The sequence below is a fragment of the Microtus oregoni genome, unplaced genomic scaffold, assembly GCF_018167655.1.
Source record: "Microtus oregoni isolate MIOR12 unplaced genomic scaffold, Mior012 000029F_ref0000214, whole genome shotgun sequence".
NCBI lineage: Eukaryota > Metazoa > Chordata > Mammalia > Rodentia > Cricetidae > Microtus > Microtus oregoni.
Window position 1 is genome coordinate 29,468,989 of NW_024543088.1, and position 24,482 is coordinate 29,493,470.

Below are 24,482 nucleotides of genomic sequence, written 5' to 3' on the forward strand. Positions count from 1 at the left end.
AAATTATTCAGTTTCGAGCTCATTTTTTTTTTGTTGAAAACGAGGGTGGATAGATTCTGGCTTAAATGTTTTCAATTTAGTTATTAGAGAAAATTAAAAATTTCCTGATGCTATTAAAATTCACCCACAGAATTACCATCATTGTGAACTTCTAATGTTTAGGTCAACTCTCCAAAAGCAAATTGATTATTATAAAGTTTCAAACTGAAGAGACCTTTAATCATCTGATGAGTTTGTTTCATCAGTAACCTTTAAGCACTGGTATTTTAAGAGTCTTATTAGTTCCAAGGTTTATGAGATCAGCCATCATCTCCTTGGGCTTCTGCTTTTACAGAACATTTTGTTATAACTTATGACAAGTCATTATAACATGAAGAGGATGAAGTGACCCCTACCCTTCCCCCCTTTGCTCTCCTTTTTGCTCCCTACCCTGCGAACCCTTTGTTCACAGATGGAAACATCTTAATTCCCACTCAACTATCTTTTGCTGGGTTCAGTCCAAATGAAGGAAAGCTCAGCCCTGTTGTACTTCCACAATTCATCGTATTTTAAAGAATGAATAGTGTGCATTGTTTCTCCAATGGAGATGACAACACTCCATATTTCTCCACATTGATCTACATGCACTCCACTCCTCCAGACTTGGGTGGGAGGTCCTTTCCAGACATAAGATGTCACATGTAGAAAGCCTAAGGCACAGCTTCAGATAGTTCACAAAGAAAATGTTGATTTATCCAGATGTATTAAATAATTCAAGTGCAATATATAGCATAAAATAGGATGGAATATTTAACATCATAATTTTTATTATAATAAATAGTATGCAGGAATACTATAATGTAGCATATAAAATACAAGAACCCAATTGCTTGCAAATAAAATACCTACAAAATCCTAGAAGGCAGATTCCACGCCCTCTGTCTATTTTGGAATTCTTTTACTCCAAGGACTATAATTCAAAAGCTACTCAGTTAAAAGGAGGAGTCTAACTTTTACACACCCAAATTTTGGTACTTGGGAGGGTAAAGCAGAATAATTATGAGTTCAAATTTACCCTAGGCTACATGTTTTTAAAGAAAAGAAAAAAAAGCTAATGTGTTAAACATTTTTTTTTAAATGTGGAAACACTTCAGCTTTGGTAAATTCATATAGTTAAAGAATTCTTTTAAAGGTTCCTTCTGTGATTTGGAGAACACATTGGCCCCTAGGGGTGTTTAAATCATGAGCTATATTTATTCACTATCAACAAAATAGAGAAATGGGGCTAAACCTGGTCTTTTCCTTTCCTCCCTATAATTTCCGCTGTTTCTAATTTTGTAGCAATTGCGTTTCAATGAGTTAATCCAATGTCTCTTGTTTGGCAGGTGCCAGAGTCCTTGTTTATATTAGTGTACAAAGTGCCATATTTAGAAACTCAGCCTGTTGGTTTATTGGGTACAATCATGGCTCTAAAACATTAAATACATGTATTTAAACTTAGCATTTATTTTTACACCTCCCTATCCAAAGGATCGGGATGTGGTTATCTGTTAGAGAACACATTAAAACTATTTTTTCTATATACGCCCAAGCTCCAAAATATATGTGTCAGTTGTAATCATCAATATTACAAACACCATCATTCTGTTACATTTACAGGCCTGTGGGCATGAAGGGAACTTTGGTTAGCAAGATGTTTGTGAAAGTTAGTTAAAGGAAATCCACATGGAAAAACTTATAAAACAGGGCAATTTGGCACTTTGAAAACTATTTTTAGCATGATTAAAAATGGAGGGAAGTGAACACAATTGTAATTTATCTTTGACTAAATGAGAGAGTGTTACTTTAAAAAGTAGATATATACAAAATATGAGATTGTTTTCAAATAAAGCTATGCTTTTAAAATGTCTTCCTCTGTATAGATGAATGTAAAAGAAATATCAGCAAAATCAGTAGAAAAAATATTAATGAAGAATGCCTGGTGTTCTAAAAGAAAAGCTAATATAATTTTGGTTGATATTTTAATCAAATGATCACTACTGTCATTTCTCAAGATGTATGTTTTTATATTTGGAAATATGATCTCATTTATCATTTTCCAATGCTCACTGAAAAACTCAACTGAATACCAACTTAACAAACAGAGAACACAAAATAAAGTGTTTTATTTCAAGAGATGATAGAATACAGACAAGAAGTTAGAGACTGGTATTAATAACAAGACACCAAAAGAAAATAATTAATGCTATAATGAACAAAGAGTTTAATCTAATTTTATTATATTTGATAAAAGAAATGTTATATATATTATAAAGATATTTTTCTCCATCTTGAATCTTAAGCAGGACACATAATAGAAATGTTCCTTTGTCTATGCAAAATCACAATTCATGTTGAAGCATGTAACACAACTACTCAGATCTAGAGCCAAGTTTTACAGCAACAAGAAGGAAGTATAAAGTTGGGGAACACATCAACATATATGCAGTTACCAAAGCAATATTGAAAAATGCCACATAGTTGTACTTCCATGTACCAAAACTAAGCAATGCATGTGACAACAGCATTATGGGTAAATCAATTCCACCCTTCAGGAGCTCTTTTGATGTAGGAATTACTTCTCACCTCATACATATGAAAATTGAAGTTCAAGAGAGTTAAATAATCTTTGTCCAAGATCACAGCAATACTAAACAAAGTGAGACTCAAAACCATCCTTTAAATCTCAAAGTCCTTTTCCCTTTGCCCCAGAAGGGTATATATTTGTCATGTATATATTTTACATTTCTATATCCACCCAAAAGAATTTCTTTGAAATCTATATCTCAGGATAAACAATTAAAGTCGTCTGTTTTAATAGTAGTATGAATCTAATTCATTTACTCTAAGCTCATAGTTTGAATGCCATTCAGTTAACCAAGCCACCTTCTCTTGGATAGAGTACATGTACTGATTCTGAATGTTTGCTATTAAAACTAGTGAGTTAATGAACTGTGCCACGGCTGTGTCATTACAAGCATGTGGAAGTTTCTCAAGGTTATACACCTAGAAGTAAAATAAAGGCACAGTTGCTAGAACACAGCTATTTTCAACCTTTACTCTTTGGCCAAGTTTTTCTCACACAACTGTATCCAATTCCAACTTCATCAGGACTTTTGTGATATTGTTTCCAAACACTTCTCTAAAATCTGCAGTGAAGAGATTCTTTCTGTTAATGCAATATGTGTAAATGCTACGGTGTTTGTTTTGTAGGACATTAATTTCCCATTGTCCTGTCCCTTGTCTATGAAATATGTATTCATAACTTAGGCTGACTTTTATTTATTTGAGTGTCTGGTTTATGTGTGTTACTTATCAGACTTAATTATGTGTTCCAGTTAGTAACTTTTGTCTTATTTACTCATGTTGAAAATATTTCCCATATTACAATTTGTCTCTTGATTTTGTTATATGTTGAATTTGTTGAATCTTACCACATAAAATTTTTAAATTTTAGAATATTAAATTTTGTCACTTTTTAAATAACATATTCACACTTTGAGTCTTAAAGAATCCTGATCAAACACAATAATATAAATGTGTTATCTTATTGATTGTGTAGTGTTTTCAAAATTTTTATTCTTTCAGGTATACCATATATTCTGGTCCAGAGACCTAAAGCTTTATTCTCTTACATCTGTCAACATTAAGCTACTCCCCCAAAATAAAAGCCATATGACATCGATATCATTTCTTAGATATTTGGTTAGATTTAATTGAATTATTATTATAGCTATATAAATACTATGTATGTTTTTATGGAAATGAATCCTTTAGAAAATTCATTACAGGAGGCTGACAGATTTTCTTAGATATTATTTAATGGGTAGATATGCATACCATCACTTAGAAGTGAATGGCTTCACTTCAAACAAGCTTTTCCTTAGCTTCAGTTTTCTGTCTTTATATTTCAAGCTAATTAATATCAACCTCAATGTATCTGAGTCTAGATGCTGGACCGGAGACTGGCAAGTGCACACTTCATCCTGGCTGTGGTTGTGATGCTGTGGAGCTCAGGAAAGGCGTTCTCTGTGGACGTAGCAACAGAGGTAATGTGAACTAACTTAGGATGTCACATGCAAGGGTGAAGGAGGTGGTTCACCAAGGACACCAGCCAAGTAAGCATGAGGCCTAGAATTCAGATCCCCAGCACCCACAGGCAAGCTGGGTGAAGCATCAGGCACCTATGGTTCGGGTGCTGGGAGTGTGAAGACAGACCTTCTGGGGCTTAAACTATCCAGGCTGAGCTAATCAATGAGCTCCAGATTCAGTGAGAGCCCCTATCTTAAAAAAATAAGAGAAAGAAAATACTTGATGCCAGCCTATGACCTAGACGTGTGCTCACACGCGCGCACGCACACACATACACACACACACACGCATTCACAAGCTCGCGCTCACACACACTCACATCAGCATATATGGGCATATTTATATTTTAACAGACACAAGCTGTTTTTACATCATCCAGAAGATACAGCAGACAAATGGCTTCAGAACACAAAATCAAAAAGAGAAACATTTCTCTGTCATCTTTCTCTCATTGCCAGTGATATTCAAGGTTGTGAACTTTAAATATATAAATAACTATTTATAACTATGATAACTATTGAATTTAGAGAATGCAGACTATATGACTTATCTAGTGTGTGTGTGTGTGTGTGTGTGTGTGTGTGTGTGTTTTAAACAGAGTCTCTCTGTAGCTTTGGAGCTTATCCTGGAACTAGCTCTTGTAGCCCAGGCTGACCTCAAACTCACAGAGATCCTCCTGCCTCTGTCTCCTGAGTGCTGGGATTAAAGGCCTGCACCACCACCGTCCAACATTATCTAGATATTTTTTTAAGAGTTTAAAATAGTTAGATTTGTATTCATCAAACAAAAAAATTAAAAGTTAATTTTTACTACAAGCATGTTTTAATTTTATCATTACATCAACATGAAATGTAATTACATAAAATGTCAGTTGAATGCCTAATTTTATGTAGTTTTGGCCAAACCTTTTATTACAATAGGAAACAAAACTAGTTTTTATGCTGTGCTAAGTGGAAAAATAAAACACTTTTCAGATGTCTTAGTTTCCTATTTGTCAGACTGTGGCCTTTTGTTCTCCAAAGGAGAACTTTTTCCCAGGCTTGGTAGGTTGTGACCCTTGGCTTCTGACAGGCAGAGAGCCTGGGGAGTGGTGATTGACACTAATGTCCAAACATTCCTGCAGGCCACAGCTAATGGGATGTTTTTCTTAAGGTGGCAAGTGTGACGGCCCCAGTGCGATCTAAAGATTTTCACATTCGCCAGTCTTTAATGGCAACTAGTGGTACAATTCCTGGCCCTAAAGCGCCTGCGATCTTTGATCTTTAAGGCCTGCCAAATATCTCTGGCGTGATTCCAGGGACAACAGTTTGACTTTTCTGGCTGTTTAGTATTCTCTGTCCTCTAGCTCAGATTCCCTGATCTTTCTCACCTTCTCTGCAAGTCTGCCATTTATTTTGTGTCTGCGTTGGATGCTCTCTAGCTGGAGAACTTTCCAGCTCTCTGTTTTTTGCAGTGGCTCTTGTCCCAGATGCCTCTGCAGAGAAGGTAACTGCCTGTTGCTCTGTGTCCCTACTGCCATTAACTGTGCTACAGTCTGCGGCCGACTCCTGTCCTTTCTCTTGCTGAACTTGTCAACTGCTTCTGAAGCTCTGTCTGCCCATCTAACAAGAAAATCAGGCAGAAGATGCCAGTGGAGAGAAGCTTTCCACTGGTCCTAATGTTGCTATGGAGAGAGAGGGATACGCAGCAGGAAGATGTCTCTCAGCCAGCTTACCAAATGAGCTCCGTGAGCTGAACTACCTGCTTGCACAGCCAGAATTATGGACCATTTACAGCAAATCTTCACGCAGATGAAGGCATATTTACACCAATTGTGGCATTACTAGTTTTATACCAGTCACAACAGTAATTTTGCTAAGCCACTCCTCTGACTTGGATAGAGATGATTGCAGGGAAATGTCAGCCCAGCTGACTCGTACCAGATCTTTAGGAGCCAGCATCATGCCTCAGCAGCAAGCAGCTCCCATGGTCATCCAGCTTCCTGCAGTCACCTCTGTGGTATCAGTAATTAAGAACTAGCATAAGGGTAGTCTGTTTGGCCTTTTGACTGGTAATCCATCCTTTTTTTCAAGGCGACCTACTTAAAATTTATCAGTTTTCACTTAGGGAGTTGAATCTCTCCACCCCCTATTATTAATAATAAGTCATAGGGAAATAATTACCACAAAGGGTTTCTTAAACAAGAAATTATTAAAAATTAATATCAATTGTATGCAGCATGGTAATGATGTTAGCAATCCCACCGCGAAATAGGACTCCATAATCAGTCTCATTTTGGTCAATATTATACATTGTGATTTAACATTCTTTCTTTCCTAATCTCTGTTGTGATCCACCTTGTGACACATGGAAGCGTGTGGCTAAAAGGGAGACAAGCTGGAGCTCGAATTTCCATCCGGAGCATCATCTCAGGCACCTATAACAGATGTGTTATTCCTTAACAGTAAGGGAGTCTGAGGCGTACCAAAAGGAGAATCCTAAAATTCTGTTACTGGACTAGAGAAGGGAAAAGAGAGTTTCCGCACTCACTCATCCATTTCTAAAGTGCATGAAGTATGCAGAGAAAACATACATATCAGATAAATTAAGAAAATATGCCTGTAACAGTATTGTTATTGGGGTAGTTCTATACATTGTTTATAATTTTTAATAAATCACATAGACTGAGATATTAATTTCCTTGGGCAGAGAAACAGGATTTATTTATTTTTTGCATCCCTTTAACCTAATGCAGAACGTGGAATGCAATGGAGTGTTAGCAGGTTACAGAGAAGAGGAATGAATTAAGGAAGTAAAATGGCATGACATTTAGAGATTTACTTTCAGAAAAAAAAATGTTCAGATTTTTTTTTTTGTTAGGAGAAAAATACTGGGATAGGCATAAAGAAAAAGAAATAAAAGCTTAGGCCATGACTCTCAAATGACTTTCACTTAATGGAAAACACAACTTTGTTGTAGCAGACATTCTTTAGAGTAAGATGTGGAGAGCGGCATGAGAAAGAGGTGCAGGGCAAGCGCCATGGTGCGCAGGGAATGCGCTGCTCTTCTGAGGGTTAAATCTGAAAGACTAATCAGTAAAGATGTCAAATTTTAGAAAAAATGCCTGGGGTTCCCCCCTCCGGGTATATCCATCTCTGTATGTTTCAGTCCCCCAAAGTCTAGTTGTTTTTTTTTTTTCTAAAACATAACCCCAAGACATCATAAAATGAGCAACAGGTTTATCATGTAGTGGTAGAAAATGCCCAATGCCAGTTTTGTGCATCCTTGCTTTCCACTGTCTAAATGAGTGAGCCCACCTTTCTCTGCCCTGTAGGCTTCTGAGTTTGGAGCAGCAGGCTTGCAATCACCAGCCACAGGCAGGGAAGAGAAATCAGCCACCGACCTTGCAGCTAAGCTCCTGCTTCTTGATGAACTGGTGTCCTTGGAGAACGATGTATATGAGACCAAGAAGAAGAGGAGTTTCCCTGGCTTTGGGTCTCCCCTTGACAGACTCTCAGCTGGGTCTGTAGAGCACAAAGGGAAGCAGAGGTAGGTGAGCAAGGAAAATTACCCCACTGTCTGATTCTTTCATTCTATGGTCTGTAACAAGATCCCACACTTAAAACACTGTGGACAACTTGATAGTGAGCAGAAATTGCATGTGCTGGCCAACTTGTTGGTTCAGTGATGATTTGAGGGGTAAATGCTTTGGAAGTAGTGCTAAGGTGATGTGCTGGAATAGCTTATTGTGCTTCCTAAGGGAGATACTGCTCACAGATTAAAAAAAAATAATTAGTTGACAGGCAGTGTTGGAGCACATCTTTAATACCAGCACAGAGATAGGTGAATCTATGTGAGTTTGAGGCCAGCCTGGTCTATAGAGCCAGTTCCAGGGCTGATTCCATAACTACTGGGAAACCCTGTTTCAGAAAACTAAAAACAAAAAAAAAACAAAAGTTACTTGAGGAAATTATTAGTTATGGCAGATAAGGGTCAATGTGTATGTGACAGGTAAGTTACTCCAGTGTCTTGAGAGTGATATTTCAAAGGCACAACCAGAGTGTTTTCAAGTTATCCTTAATACAGGGCTTCATAAAACAATGTGAATTATTTCATCTCCTATAGCAAGAAACAGCATACACTCAAATTTTGTTTCAGAACATATGTTTAAATTAAATTTCTTCTCTCTTCTGGCCATGTGTGTCATACAAAATCCTCCATAATTCTCAGTTTATCTCTCTCTAAAATGGATATAAGTACTTACTATTTTACTATCTGATTTTATATATAAAATCAGGTGACCTAATCAAATGGAAGTGTTTGTAAGCTACTAATCATTATGACAGAATTATAATATATTCATTGATGTCCTCCCTTAATTAATAATTAAAGAATCGTTGATTTATACTCTCAATACTGTTAAAGCACCATCCTACACATGTCATTTCCAATCCTCCATATCCGTTCCTCTTGCTGTGTATTTCCCATTACAGTGGCATAAGAGTTCCCTTGTACCACATCTAATTGCGGCCTTCCATGTTTTACTATCTTATAAGTTCTGTTTTTATATGACATAAGTATTTCCCCTCACTAGGGCTTCTCTGATTCCAACCTAAATTATTTGTTTTCCATATTGATTCTTTCTCTGCTCTTTCTTCATCTCATTCTCTGTACTATCCCCAGCATTTTATCACCAATTTATGCCCTTCTTCTGGCCTTTGGTGATGGCTGTCTACATAAAAACATTTGTATGAGCATTACCCATAGCTTAGAGCATGAGGATAAACTTTTCAGTAAATCCTGAGAAGGGTTATGGAATAGCACTACTACATCAACTACATATCCCCTTCCAAAGACCCCTTGGTTGACTCAGTTTCAGGACTTGCTCTCTATTTGCTGAGTCCAGGATTTTGTTGATGATAAGAGTGTAAGACATAATTTCTTTTTGTCCTAAAAGATTCTTGAAGCTAAACTCAGAATGTAACCATATATTAGAGATTGAAGTTTATTTAACCTGCACTTGACAACCAATATCTTACTGATTTTGGAACTTATAGACTCGAATATAGACAAATGCAAATTTGGTTACTTTTAGAGTCTAGTTATGATGTCATAATCCAGTGGAAAGGAGAAGGAAAATATAACTGTCCTTCTCTCTCTCTCTCTCTCTCTCTCTCTCTCTCTCTCTCTCACACACACACACACACACACACACACCACACCAACACACTTGTGCAGGTACATGTGTGCATGATCTAAGTATGGATATCATCATAGACTAACTTTATGAACCAATGAGTTCATTGGGGTTACTTATAGATGTGTGGATAAAGGGTCACTTCCAGGATCATAAATGACTCAGGGACAGTTCTGTCACCAAAGCCCACCCTAGCACGAATGGCAAAGGTGGGGTTTGGAAGCTGTCCTTTGCCACTGTCTGACAAGCCCAAACTCTGGCTGTAATCTTAGCTAGCTGATAAGCTTTTTGTGACCCATGGAGATTTATTTTTTTTAATTTTTTAATTTTTTCCCTGTAATAAATTTTGGTTTCTAGTGTACTAGAAAAAAAACACAACAAAACTGGGAATTTGGAACACACTGCACAGCCTACAGACTGGAGAATGTCCTTCTCAGGTTCTTCAGTTTTCCTGAGTTTCTTCCAAGGAGCTGAGCTTTCTCTGGTTGTCTGGTCTGTGAGACATTTAGGACTCTTGTCTATCTCAGTGTGTCTTTACTACTTATATGCTGTTGGGGAAAAAGAAGGCCTACTAAATCTGGTCAATTTCAGGGACTTCCAGTGCTATTTTGAGTTGTTTACCACATGTCTAGAAAGACTTCCATGAGGATGGAATGTTTTCAATCTCACATGACCAAAACAACCAGAGAGGTAATATCATAAGAACTATCCACAACACTAAGTTGGAATGGTTGTTTTAAGGAAAACAGGATTGTATCATAGCCTATGGCCTGACATTATTTATAAAGCATAATTAGCAACCATTCAGGGGCAAGGATGATAGCAGACAAAATTCCTAATGACATTTTATTATTTTGTGGTCGTTAATTGGGAATAAAAGTCTATTGTAAGGAGATGTTTTGTGACTTGAAAAGGAGAAAAACAAGAAGTTTAAATATTAAATTTAATGTCTTTTGTCTTTGAGAATAATAGATAATATCATAAGAGAGAAACTCAGAGTTATATAAAAAAGTTATATTAGTTCAAAAAGCACCATAAAAACAAATCTAATAACTTTCCTATGAGAAATAGAGACAAAAATGAAAACACAGTGAAAACATTCCATAAAATAAAAACTCATAATCACAACAGCTAAAATATTATTCAAATCAACCATTTTCATAAATGTTAAGTGGAGCTAATTTTTTCTATTAAGATCTGAGTGTCTTCAGGGTATTAGGATATGATATATGGCAGAGAAAACACCTAGCACAGGAGACACTGAGTGTGCCGTTCTCCAAAGCTAAAAATAAAGTGATAACATATTAATCTTCACAGGCAGACTGATAAGGAAAATCAATCCTGCCTCATATTTAAGGAATGTGGTTACAATAAAACAATTTAGAAGTGCCAACATATGGAGAAAATGCAAATTGTACAATAAACAGATAAATTAAGGACTAAAAAGGTTCAGTCGTTAAGAACACTTGCTGCTCTTGAAGAAGATTTGATACCCACACCCACATGGTAATGCTAGTTCTAGCAGAGCTGATGCCCTCTTCTGTCCTCTGCAGGCACCAGGCACACATGTGACACACGTGTGTGATATGCAGGCAAAACACCAAGACACAAAAAATAATTTTTATTTGTAATTGATTAAAACGAAAACATTCAATGGCATTCATGTAGGAGGAAACATAGGAAATACTTAGGAGTAGAAAATTCAAGAGTAAATCAATAAATCATGCTATCTAAATGTTTGAAATATCTACTTAACATATAATTTAAAATATCATAGCTAGTTCAAGAGCAGAAATAAATGAACTTCTCTATTTCAGTTAATATTACAGTTGCTACACAAAGAAGAGTTACACCAAGTAACAACAAGAAATAATTAATATTTTACCACACTCCTCTGGGAAATCAGACAACAAAAAAAATGCCTAAAAGTGAGCTCAATAATAAGAGAACATATGGTTCTGGGTTTAGTACCTAGCATCAGGAAAAATAATAAAAGAAAATAAACCTAAAACTTTCTTCATAAATTATATTATTGGTGGAAATATTGATATTTCTATCATAACAATATTTATCATATATCAAGGGATGAAGTAAATGAACATTTATTTAATAATCTAGTTCTGTCATTCCTGATGCTAACAACAACTGAAGGAAAAGAAACGAGATAAAGTTGTTAGATGAACCAGTTAAATAAAATTTAACACCCAGATATCATGACTTCAAATAGTTTATGAAATATTTGTACTAGTCTGAACTACAAAAACTTTGATTCAATTTGTATATATTGAAAATTCCTCCAAACAAAACACATAAGCAGCAATCTTCAACAAGCAGCCTGAGTGCCCACCTTGCCACCTCCCAAAGACATCTCTCGCTTAGCAGAACATGTGAGAGTCCTCGGAGAAAGAGAAGTACTGAAGTAGCTTCAGCATCTCAGTACAGGAGAGCTCCCTTGTATCATTGCTTCGGTGAGAGATCCAGGCACACACTTGACTTTCCTGCTGAGTAGTAACCTGAGCTGCAGTTGAAACATAAACTACACAATGTTAAACATTTAAGTTCATGAATGGAGAGTTGTGTTTTAGACTGTTGTCTCTCTTGAAAGAATACCATTTTCCAGCTCACAATAGGAGAACTTGTGAGGGAGGAGAGCATTAAGCCTATCTTTCCTACAGGAACTCCATCACTAATAGAGGCAAGAGTTTTTTATGCTCTACTATCTGAAACAACTAAGAAATGATTAAGTGATGAGGAGGAAAGTTTCCTTTATGGAATTATTGTGGATAATAAATGAAAACAGAATAGTGGTGTATCTATAGCCTAAAATTCTAATGCTATGCTGGATCCAGACAATGTCACCAAATGCTGCTGTCACTACAGAAGAATAAATGTGTCCCCTGGTGAAAAACCTATTAGTATTTTTAAGATAGCATTATTAAAAGACAGAAAAAAAGAGAAGCAAAAATTCATTTTGCTTTTAGCTAGATACCAATTTTTAGCAAACATGAAATCAGAAGTCTTCTGAGACACCATGGAGAAGCAAGCAAGCACAAAATCCAGACTGTGGAGAACAGAAAAACAAATAGTTTAGATTTTCAATAAATGAATTACAAAAATTTTTGTAGGAAAATAAATGATGGACAGAAAAGGGATACTAACAATTAAAATAGACTTGAGAGACTCATGGGGCTATTTAAAGCCTTTGGGGCTTCCTGATTTAACAATGACGTTATTTAAAGTTGAAATCTATAGGAAGAAATATGAATGAGAACAGGGGCTACTTAATGATGCCAAGTTGTTATTAGGAAAATGATGACATGTTTCTTTATAAATCCAGAATAAGTTGAAAATTCTTTCAGTAGAAACAGCATTTAATTAACCTAACCTACTGAACTCAGTGATAAAATAAGCTGTACAATATAGCTTGATAATTTCACTGACTGGAACATTCAAGAAATCATATAGATTGCCGGGTCAGGGAAATGCCAAAATTCAATGTACAGTTTCTACAAAAGTTTCATGGCTTTCTTGCCATCATAAAACAAAAAAAAATTGACTGTTAAAATGTTGAAGGTATAACGTCATCCATATTTATCTGAAATTTGCTTGAAAATAAGACAGTTGTGGGGGCAAACAGGATGAAACAAGATGAAGGGTTCATTGAGCTATTTTATCTTGGCAAGTGTCTGAAATGGTATATAACGAGGTTTTTAATTAAATAATAAAACAAATAATAAATTAGACCTGGTATGTGATTATTTGAGGGAATGGCTCATATATGAAGAATAGAATGAGAAATAGTAACACATAGCCCAGTGTACCAAGAATTTTATGGGGACAGAAGGACAAGCAAAACTAATATTTGAAGACATGATTTCTGTAAGTTTGTCAAAAATAGTAAAAAAAAAATATGAATTCTCAAGTAGAACAATAACAAATTTTGACAGAAATATATAATAATTTGACAGACTATGTGAATTAAGAACATTAGTTTTCATAATAGTGCATGCTTGTAATCCTGGCATTTGCATGGCTAAAGGGTATTGTAAAAACTCAAGGAAAAAAAATCCACAGAAAGAGAAAGAAAGAAATGAGGAACAAGCATTGCTCTTACTCTCTTAAGATAGCACAAGAGATGGCTCAAAACTTTGGGGCAAGTTCTTGAGAGGGTGACTTAGACTAGTGCAGGGTCCATTTGATAATAAAAAAAAAGGGAGGGTAAAAAAATCACAGCAGGAGAACTGCAGCCACACACAGGCATGCTGTATGGCACAGACATTCAGACTGTTGACTTCAGGTTCTGCACTGCAATACCTGTGTAACATTAGTCTGTATTCCTGGAGCCAGGCTGTGGAGGAAGCATCCAATCTTTGATAAAGTGAAAGAAGAATCTTGTAGAATTGATTAACATGTGAAGCTAAAGGGAGTTTTTATCTTTTCCTCTTTTTATGGGCTTACCTTCACCTCCAAATATTTCCAGAAGCTTGGCTATGCTATGAAGGCATTTGTTCAGACAGTGGCTGACCTTTGTGTTTGAGGAATTTAAGATTTGTTTCTAACTTAAAGTATTAAGTCCTTCATATTTAATTTGAAAGTTGGTAGTTAATTTATTAAAATTATATATCAACTGCCTTCCCTTTAAGGTTTCTCTGCGTCATTCATTCTCATAGGAGGGTCACAGAAATTCTTATTCTTACTCGCAAGTCAAATATATTAGGTGGTCTGTATATTAGACAACAATAGGTAAAAACTAAGGGAGGTAAGTCATTACAACTGCAGAAAACATTTCTTTAATTTCTGGAGTCTATAAGCAATTTTTATTCAAACTCAAGATTTTCTCTGTGTCACAAAGTTCCAAGCACTTAATGCCTTCTGACTTGTCCTCTGCACGGATAATTGAAGTAAATGCTGTGTTTCAGTTACAAGCCAATAAAACTGAGAGAGCCATACTTGTCCACGTTTGGAGATTGGGTTTATATGAATTCATGTCCCTGGTTTGAGAGAACAGAGTCGTAAATATACAATGCACATTATTTATACCTGGAATACAGTATTTAGAAAGGATTGTATGCTTTTGAAAGGTCTACTAAGAGATGAAGTCAGAAGGATGTAGGAACGAACAAATGGGGAAAACCAGAAACAAAATAAGCGAGGAGTGCGTTAAACAAAGCAGGGTCTGTGCCAGACTGTAGGAAGCAAAAAGATGTTCAACGCTTCTCACTTTCTGCTATTTGACATTAATTTTCTTCTGAAAATGACACAAAACTTATTTTCAGGTGCTTGGGAAAATTACCTTAATTTTAAAGGCAAATTCAACCATGCTTTGAATTTATATACTTTTCCCATCTCAGCATTTTTATTAAATGTCTGAAGTTAATGAACATCTGCTCCATTTTTTTTAAATAAAAAGGAGCAGGCATGATTACATCTTAAGTAGATCCTTTAGGCGACTGATACTGACAACTGACCTGGGATTTTTCTGGAGAATGGCACCACACAATATTGAATACACATTGAAAATAACAATGACATTGCTCTGTATTTGAACATTTTTTACAAGTATTATTCATATCATCCCATTAATATTTTTAGGTCACCAAAGGAAGTAATATTATTGTGTTCTCCTGTCTCTCCCCTCACCCCCCCCCCCAAAAAAAAAGTAACACTTCAGAAATAGAAAATTTGGAGAGGCTATTTCACCAGAGGCTATATACAAACTCTAAATATAGACAAATGATAATGGGTACACAGCAGCCCAAGGCCCTGGCCTAAGACAAACTGAAAGAGGATTCTGTAAATCAGAGCATAACTCAGGGGAAATTTTCCCAAGGTAATTTGAGGAGGACAGGTAAAGGCAATCCCAAGGTCTTCCTGTTCCTCCTCCCTTCTCCCTATCCAAGGCCACCCATTTCTTCACTCAATGGAAAACCAAGGAACACAGGAACATTTATTTAAAACCTTCAGCCTCCTAAGGCTGAAAGTTAAAATAGAAAAAAATAAACAGACAAGCCTGGAGAGAAGATGAAAGATTCATAGTTTAATTATAAACACCCTTCCAAACTGGACCAGTAAACATTTTGTTCTAAAACATTATTCTTATAAATCCAAGATAGAAGAACTCCACAGAAAAGAAAACTTACACTTTTTCTAGGCAACCTGGGAAGATTTTTTTCCATCCCTTAATTGATATCAAGGGTGACTATGATGCCACTGGTCACATGTACACAATGAGTATGTTTACTTTGTCTTTTTAAAAAGTCACAGATGAAAGTGTCTACTTACACTCCATTATGCAACCTTGAGTTTTATAAAAATGTTCCTTTGCCTGGTTTCAGCCTGTTCAAGCAGGTGAGTTGAAGTGGGAATGGGCTGTGATCTGTGTCCCCTCTACCACTTCCCCTGTACCTCCTCTGGTTTTTTGTGGAAGCTTAAGTTGGAGCTTACTATTACAACTGGGAAGTTAAGAGTTATTAACAGGCACTATCAAAACCTGGTTTTTCAGCTTGTAGGGCTTCTTAAATCCCTACAACAGAGGATGTTTCTGCTGGTCATCACATATCACCCACTAGAATTATTATAAACAGCTTTGCCCTGAGCAGAGATTTCCCTCTGGAAAGTCAGGCACACTCTTCATCTTCATCCTGTCTTCATGGACTGCTCATTTGGCACCACCACCAACATCAGAGTTGGCAGGAAACCCTTAGAGATGCCCCTGTTACACTAAACCTAAATCAAACCACATGCTTTATATAGTTGATTTTGAATACCAAGTAAAGTTGTTTTATGAATAGTCCCATCCTCACTACATGAGGCTGACTCTCACAGCTCTTTGCTCTTAGATTTGGAAGACACTTGTCCATCTGGTCTACCATCAGACTGTCCTGAATGTTTTCGCAAAGGCCTTCTCCTCGTGGAAGGTAGAAGAAAAGCACTGCTGTTCTCCAGTAACTTGCTCCCAAGAAATTTCTCCTGATACATTTAACAATACTCCTTTTAGAGTTTAAGACTGGACACCATCAATTGTAGCAGTAGCCTTCTAAATGTTATGTAAGTCTACTACCTCATTTGAATGATTTTCAGACAAACAAAATTATATTCCTGACATTACCTACTTATAATTTATCTTTTATTATTTAACTTCAAGTTCAATATACTCCATTTAAAACTCCTTCACAGAAATTAAAACTCCGTGAATAATGTACTTATCAAAGTTTAGGATTAGTGACATTATCTTTGAATATATCCATCAAGTAAATTCTTAACATTCCATACCAATGAAAATGGGTCTCTTGCCCTACAACTGTTGGAGGTCCAGGCTAAAGTGGAGAATAATGTTGTCAGATTCAATTTACTGATGTGACTGCCCTTCTCGATGGCAGTCCCAAAGACCAAGACGAACAGCCTAATAGCTTACATCCATTTTGATTCATTATAAAGCAACATGACTGACCTGGGCCAGTTGAGTCATCTCATAGGCCAAGCTAGCTATTTCAGTTTTTATATGCTGATGTCTGGAAGAGATAGTTCTAAATGGGTTCTATTCCAGATGTTAGAACACAGGAAACTATCCAGAGGACACCACCCCTTTCACAGGCTTCTGTCCTCCTTGTTTAATGGCCTGGCTCTGCACTGGGAAATGCCCTTGAGCATAACGGTCTTGGGCCACTCTTGCCAGAGCTTGTTCTTTACTGCCAGTCTCTTCAACACCTCAATTCACCTTGTGCTTGTCAACCTTACCCAACTTGTATGTGAAGGTCAACAACTTTCTCTCAAAAAGAAAATATGGAGTTGATAGAGAGTTTTCAATGTACTTTACTCACCCTTCCAAAAGCAAATTTCTACGCAGTATTTTAGTGTAAATCTATTTGCTAGGTGAGTGTTTGAAATGTTCGATCACTTCGCAAGAAAGTTGTGAGGCAAGTCCGTGAGGATCACTATGTAGTCTGTGACTCTGCAGAGTGTCTCCAGAGAGTTGTAGCTGGGTTACTTTGGTTACTTAGTTCTCACTATTGGACGCAGTGTTTGTGGTTTCTGTCTGAATGCTTGTTGAATGCGTGAACACTCAGCTCACATTCCTTGGAGAAAACACTTTAGAAGATAGCATCATCATCACAAATGTAATAAAATCTACATAAGGTAAATTACTACCTTTGAGATAAAATGCTACATCAGATATAACCTTTCTCACTGAAGCGGTGCTTCCCTGTATGACCTAAACTCACAACTTAAGGAAGCACTTCTGTGAGAAAATGATTGATGCTTGCCCCACCCCTTGTTCGCTTCTTCCCTGGGGAAGTACAGCTTCTAGTGCTTCCTCATTTTGGCAGAAAGGACAGAACATGCTCATCTATTTCCTTCTTGTCTTTATGGGGTAAAAAGACCCTTCCATGCAAGTGTATCTAATGCAGGAAGGTCCTTGATCTACTGTTGGACAGCCATATTTTTCTTGGTTTTCTTTCGAGAAACAGCAAGTCATGTTTGTGCTCCTTTTTCTGCAGAGATATTATGTGAGAACAAAAGTATCGATCTACTCAGTTTGGGAATTTTTTTTTTTTTTTGCCTGGTAGTTCATTATCTAATACTGTGAGACTCATAAGACTAAAAGTCACACCCAGTTTTGGGGTTCTCTGAACAACCCAAGGAGCAGGGCATGCAGCAGTATAGAGTTATCTTGGAATCTGACAATTTTGAATACTGAAATGGAGACTCCAGAAAGGGTGAGGGGGCATATTGAAATGTAAGTAACTATCTTGGAATTAATGGTATGGTATATGAGGGAAGATTAAGAAGACCAAAGAAAGGAACTAAAAGGTATTAAAGAGAATGACCACAAGTCACATTTAAATTTGAAAATAGGTTTTCAAGATTCAATCTGCCAATGTTAGATTGAAAATGTATTTAATTCAACCGACAAAGTTGTTTTAAATAGTCAATATATAATGCCTTTTTTCTTCAAAACCACATTCGGGAATAATAGAAAAATAAGATGTAAATAATCAACTCATGTACTTGGCACAGCTCTCCACAAGGGCTGTAGTCAGTTGAGGGGCCCTGGAGGCTAGAACATCTACTTCCAAATTGGCCCACTCATGGCTGGGATGACTTTGTTTCTCTCAGGCTATTGGCAGAAGATTTCCATTCTTTGCCATGCAAACTTTTTATGAGGCTTTTAGGGAAATGGCAACTAGATGCCCCACAGAACTAATAGTCCAGCTAGGAAAGGCAGAAGGCAGAGCAGTTTATAAGACTTTACACAGTGTCTTTTCCACACTGGCTATGAAAGTTGGCTCTTCCCAGTGTAGGAGACTACACAGTGAGGAGCCTAAATTGACCCTGGCCGCTACATTCTTGTTAAGTTTTTTACTATAATACAATTCCTTGTTTTCTAATCTTACGGACTTATTGAAAAAAAAATGTCCTCTATGAGCAATTACTGCATCCTTTCTCTGGGTAGTTTTCCATGTTGGTGAGCCGATGGCCTTTCCTAAAAGAGCCTAGCATTTTATTGTATTCTTAAAATGCAGCAACAAACCAGACTGTTGTTAGGGAACATTATCCAGACCCTCAATCCAAGGTCCTTTCCTTGAGACTCCCAACCACACACAGGGTAACAAAAAAGTTTCATATTCAACCAACATTTGTACATGAAATTCATGAATGGATAGTCTGAAAATGAGCCTTAAAACTCAAGATAAAATTCAAAAGGAGGATTTCACACCCTTGAAAAAAAGATGTAATTTTAATCCCATATAATAAAGTAAAATTGCTTAACTATTGAAACCATATAGGGAATGACCAAGGAAAGAACTTAACATGACAGCCACATTAGTGACCACAGATGCAACCATCCTCCAAAAATAGCTGAGAGAGTCCAGTCAGGTATGTAAAACAACACACATTATCTCATTGGTTTGCTCTATAAAGGTTATTATTTTTAGAAAATTAACTATTGGAATTAACAGTAAAGAAATAAGCTGTATCATCTCAAGAGATGCAAGAAAATCACAACAAAAAATCAATTTCATTCAAGACTAAAGTCACCAATAATTGAACACTAGAAAATTTTTAATCAAGTAAAAGTCACATACACACATGCACACACACACACACACACACACACACACACACATGCACACACACTCCTACAGCTTATAATCTTATGTGATATCACTTACAACAAATGAAATTCCACAAGCTATGCATGGTCTTTATGGAAACAACTATAACATTTCATCACTGAAGACATCAAACTACCCCAAGTGATAAATCATCTGGGCTAGCAAGACACATTCATAGCGATCTTAGTTTTCCACAGATCGACTTATACCATAGAGTCAATTCAATTCGAGTCAAAGCTGTAATAAGATTTTCAAGAAATTCAATAAGCCGAACCTAGAATTATGAGACAGAAAGAACTCATTAAATAAGATGGAAATGTTGATATTCATTGAGGTACCGTTAAAGATTTTCTTATAAAAAAAAAAACCAAGAAAGTGAAAGCAGAAAGTTAGTACATAAGACTGACAAAATGTCATATTTACTGAAAACCAAGCCTACCTACCATCAATATTTGAAAGGAGAACAAAAGAGTAAGAAAAAAACATAGGTTGATTAAGCAGACACTTCCAAAAGAAGGAATCCAGGTGGGCAATGAACAAGTGGAGGCAGGAGGCTTCATTAGAAATACAAAAGTTAATTACATCCAGTATAAGAGAGTATCTATGAAATCAGACTGTTAAAACTGTAAGGACATGTCCTGGGGCCTGGAATACTCTTGAAACAAAAGAAACTGTGGCACATGGCTCTCAGGTTTGCAAATATGTAAGAATATGGGAAAATCTGGTACTAAACAATAAAATTAAATATATTCATAGGTGGCAACTCTGTATAATGCCCAGAAATCCCTAAATAAAGTTGAAAGTTATGAATCAAACAGTTATCAACTGAACAGTATACAGCATCACCAAAAAATTCAACTCCTCAAGCTTCCCTGAGTAGCATGATGAATTAACAAATATTATACATTTATTCAATGGAACACTTTAATTAAAAAGAAAAGAAAAGCAGTTGTAGCTACACATCAACATGAATGTATTTTAAAATACATAGCTTTACTGAAATAGAGAATTCATCCATGATGGCTTTAATTTTTTCAGATTTAGTGGGGCATGTTCGACAGAAAACAGTTTACTCTTAGAAATGGACTGGGGTTGGCAAGACAACTCAGAGGGTAACCCTATTTACCAAATGTCTTGGGTTGGTTCCCTGGGACCCACACTGTTAAGAGAACTGATTCCCAAAAGTTATCCTCTCTCTCTCTCTCTCTCTCTCTCTCTCTCTCTCTGTCTCCCTCCCTCTCTCTCTTTCTCTCTCTCTCCTCCCTCTTTCCCCCTCTCTCTCTCACACACACACCACAGGTTTTGAATGTAAAAAAAAATCAAAATCACAGATGATATTTGACACATGGATGCATTGTGACATTATCACACAGAGAAGCTAGTTGGCATATCAATCAACTCCCACGGCACCTGTTTTTATGATTAGAACACAGGATTTAGTCTGTTAACAAACTTCTAGTGTATCATATGTTCTGCAGGCATAATTAATAGTACAGTTATTAGGAGTAACAATAGTACTGACGCTTATAACATTCTCAATAATAATAGGTTTTACATTAGGTCTGTAGCATGTAATTTCGTTAAGGAAAATTCTAAAACTGCCTGAAGCAAGTATCAGAGCTTTAAACAACACACATAAGGTAAGGTGAGGCAGAAACATGATTAGACTAAGCTTGAGTCTGCAGAAGAATACTGGGACAGGGCTACCAGAGGGATGTGACTTGGCAGGAGACAGTGGGATGCCTACTTTTCAGGTTAAATTCTGTATCATTTGCTGGTGCTGCAAGTATGGATGTTCTTTTCTGTTTTCTTTAAACCAGGCAGAGATGAGTAATGGTCCCATTGGCATATGTGGTGTATACTTAATAAAATACTTAAATACAATTTCTACTGCTTTTTAACAATGGCAACCCAGTTTTAGAAAGGATAGATATAGACATCAAAGGATATTCTATTTGACATGGTAAGTCTATATTATATTGTAAATATAAAAGCCATGTTGAAAATAAACAATCCAAACACTCTGCTTGTATTAGTTTGCTAGATAATACATCTCTTAAAACTGCTCACAGGGTATTTTTCCATAAAAAGGGAGAATGCTTTTTTACCTGTGTCTAATATAAGCCATGTCATTACATCATTTTGTCACAAGAGGGACTAGACAGTCAGAAGTATATCTTTCCTATGTGAAATTAGACTGCCAAACTTTCCTTCGGTGCACAGGGAGTACTCCTGTCAGTGCCTCTGTTACAGATTTATGTACATATTTGATATTAGACAAAAATTAAGAAAACTGCCAGTTTGCCATTTTGTTTCTGAACTGATATAAAATATACATAAACTCCTGGACTTCATGAGCCATTCTGATTTTCCTTGACTTTTTGAATATAATTGGTTTTGCTTTTTTTAAGTACTAATTTGCTTATATATTGAGCCTATTTATATGCGCAAGCTCATGATAAATTGTTTCTAGATAAAGTTTTTGCAGCTGATCCCACATTTGATAAAATGAATTGAAGTAATTAAGATGTTAGAACAAAACCATATGCTACCTATCTCTGCCCACTGAGCCCAGTCTTCTGCTCTGACAGAGCTCAAATAGTCTGGAAATAATTCAACTGGACTAGCAAGAGCACCAGCTGAAGATATGTGTAAATATCTCTGCATGTGTCACCTCAGTCGCCATTGTCAACATGAACCAGGCACTGAGAGACAAGTAGCAACACTGTAACCAAATAGTACCTAACAAGTAAGAGTTTTGAATGCATTTAAAGCTCCAACGGATAGGAACACCAGGTAGTACCTAAATTTTATCAGACAATGAAGAATTGCTTAGAATAACAGAATTGCCAAGGATCCCAGAAACATTAAGTAAAATAACTCATCAATGATCAAGTCCTAATTCCTGGTCCCTAACTCATTTTAGATCAAATCTGGGGACAGCAAGAGGAGAGACTGGTTATGGCTTGGATGGAAGGAAGTTAATTATTTTGCTTTTTCCACAAGTACAGCCCCTACTCATTTGTTTGTGCAGAAAAACATCAGCTACCAAAATGCAAGAAAAATGTCATAAAAATTTCTTTTACCTGAGATTTGGGAAACAATTCTGAGAACCAGTGAACGTTCTGGTGTAATTTATATACTCTATAAGAATAGTACACTTATTTTTAGAAAACTAAACAAATAATTTTTTTTCACAGCACTTGAACTTAAAGGGGCCTTGGGAGCTGTCATTTCCTTCCCCTTTTTTAAAACCTGGGGGGGGGATTCTATTCATTACTGACTTTTTGGACTTGTCACCCCTAAGCATTCTTCTCTGCCCAACATTGGCTTCTGCCTAACCTGTCCAGTAATTTTAATGATGGATAGTATGAAGAAATCAATTTGAAGGAAGGGGAAACCACATCAATTTAATATCTTGTTTTTTTTTAGCCCCATAGCACTTAAGGTAAACCCTGAATCATACAAAGAAATATATTTGTTCTTGTTGATACCATAATAAATTACAATCAGCTACCAAAATGCAAGAAAAATGTCATAAAAATTTCTTTTACCTGAGATTTGGGAAACAATTCTGAGAACCAGTGAATGTTCTGGTGTAATTTATATACTCTATAAGAATAGTACACTTATTTTTAGAAAACTAAACAAATAATTTTTTTCACAGTTCTTGTTGATACCATAATAAATTACAATAAATTTCTAACTCATAATTTTGTTGATCAAGGTTATCCTTATCACTCACGGTCCATCATTGCAGGCCAATTCTCCCATTCTCTTTTTCTGTTAGGTAGAGATGTGCCTGATTTCTAGCCAATGATGGCATATAAACCCCTATTTATGTGTTCTCTCACACTCTTGCCTTGTCTTCCTGCTGGAAACAGATGATGTGAAGGTATCATCAGGCTGTAATCTTCCAGGTTTCTCCAGGAAAAGCATTTTCATCTCTTTTGAATTGTTGGCAGAGTTCAGCTCTTATGCTTGAAAAACTGAGGTCCCATTTTCCTTGCAAAAACCTGAAGGAGCCGCAGCATTCCTTCGTTCATGACTTTCTCATCTTCATGCTGTCCTCGGTCATTGTGGTCCCTCTCAGACTGCTTTGATTACCTGATGCCCAAGGTTCCCTTCTGCCACTGTCATCTGCTTCTTGGAACTATTATAAAAAGACACCAGGTCCACTCAGGAATAATCAGCATAATCTTCTTATCTATAAATTTAATCTTATCTGAAACTTGGTTGGGCTATATAAAATTACATATTATGGGTCAGGGACTTCAATGTGGAAACTCATGGGAAGACATTATTCTCATTGCTACAAGAAAATGATAAATTAAATGTTTATTTGTGTTAGCCTTGGCAAAGTTAGTTAATTTATGATACGGAGAAGAGCCCTACGTAGTGTTGCACACCTTTAAACCCAGCATTAGCAAGGTTGGGGCAGGCAAATCTCTGTGAGTTTGAGGCCAACCTAGTATTCAGAGTGAGCTACAGGGATAGCCAGAATTATATAGAGAGACCCTATCTCAAAATATATATATAAAAAAATAACAAAATACAGAGAAGATTTTTTATTCTAGCACACATTTTTTATAATTACACCAACTCTTTTTTTTTTTTTTTGGTCTTCGAGACAGGGTTTCTCTGTGGCTTTGGAGCCTGTCCTGGAACTAGCTCTGTAGACCAGGCTGGTCTCGACCTCACAGAGATCCGCCTGCCTCTGCCTCCCAAGTGCTGGGATTAAAGGCGTGCTCCACCACCGCCGGGCTTACACCAAACTCTTGAAGCATGACTAGTATGTCTACTTTCTTATAAGTCTTGTTCATTGGATTTAAGCTAATTCTACAAATTATCTATTTCCTGTTATTTTATAAGGTAGTAAGTTTCCCTTCATGGAAGTGGTGATAGTTTGAAGTGTCCCATAGGCTCAAATGTTTGAGTATATGTTCCCCATTTGATGGAACCATTTGGGTTAGTTTAGGAAGTGCAGCTTTGCTGGGGGGGTTATATAACTAAGGATGGGCTTTGAGGTTCAAAACTTCCCACCATTCCTAGAACACTCTCACTGCTTGGTGCTTGAG

At 36.5% G+C, this 24,482-nt stretch overlaps 1 protein-coding gene across 3 annotated transcripts in view; it reads left to right on the forward strand.

Annotated features, from left to right (window-relative positions):
• The window catches only part of Ostn (osteocrin), a 36,491-nt gene that overhangs the window by 6,730 nt on the left and 5,279 nt on the right, over positions 1–24,482 (forward strand). For all 3 annotated transcript variants that reach the window (XM_041678238.1, XM_041678239.1, XM_041678240.1), the window contains 2 exons: positions 3,969–4,067; positions 7,424–7,638. In XM_041678238.1, coding sequence (XP_041534172.1) covers positions 3,969–4,067; positions 7,424–7,638 — 314 coding nt within the window. The remainder of the gene's footprint in view (positions 1–3,968; positions 4,068–7,423; positions 7,639–24,482) is intronic.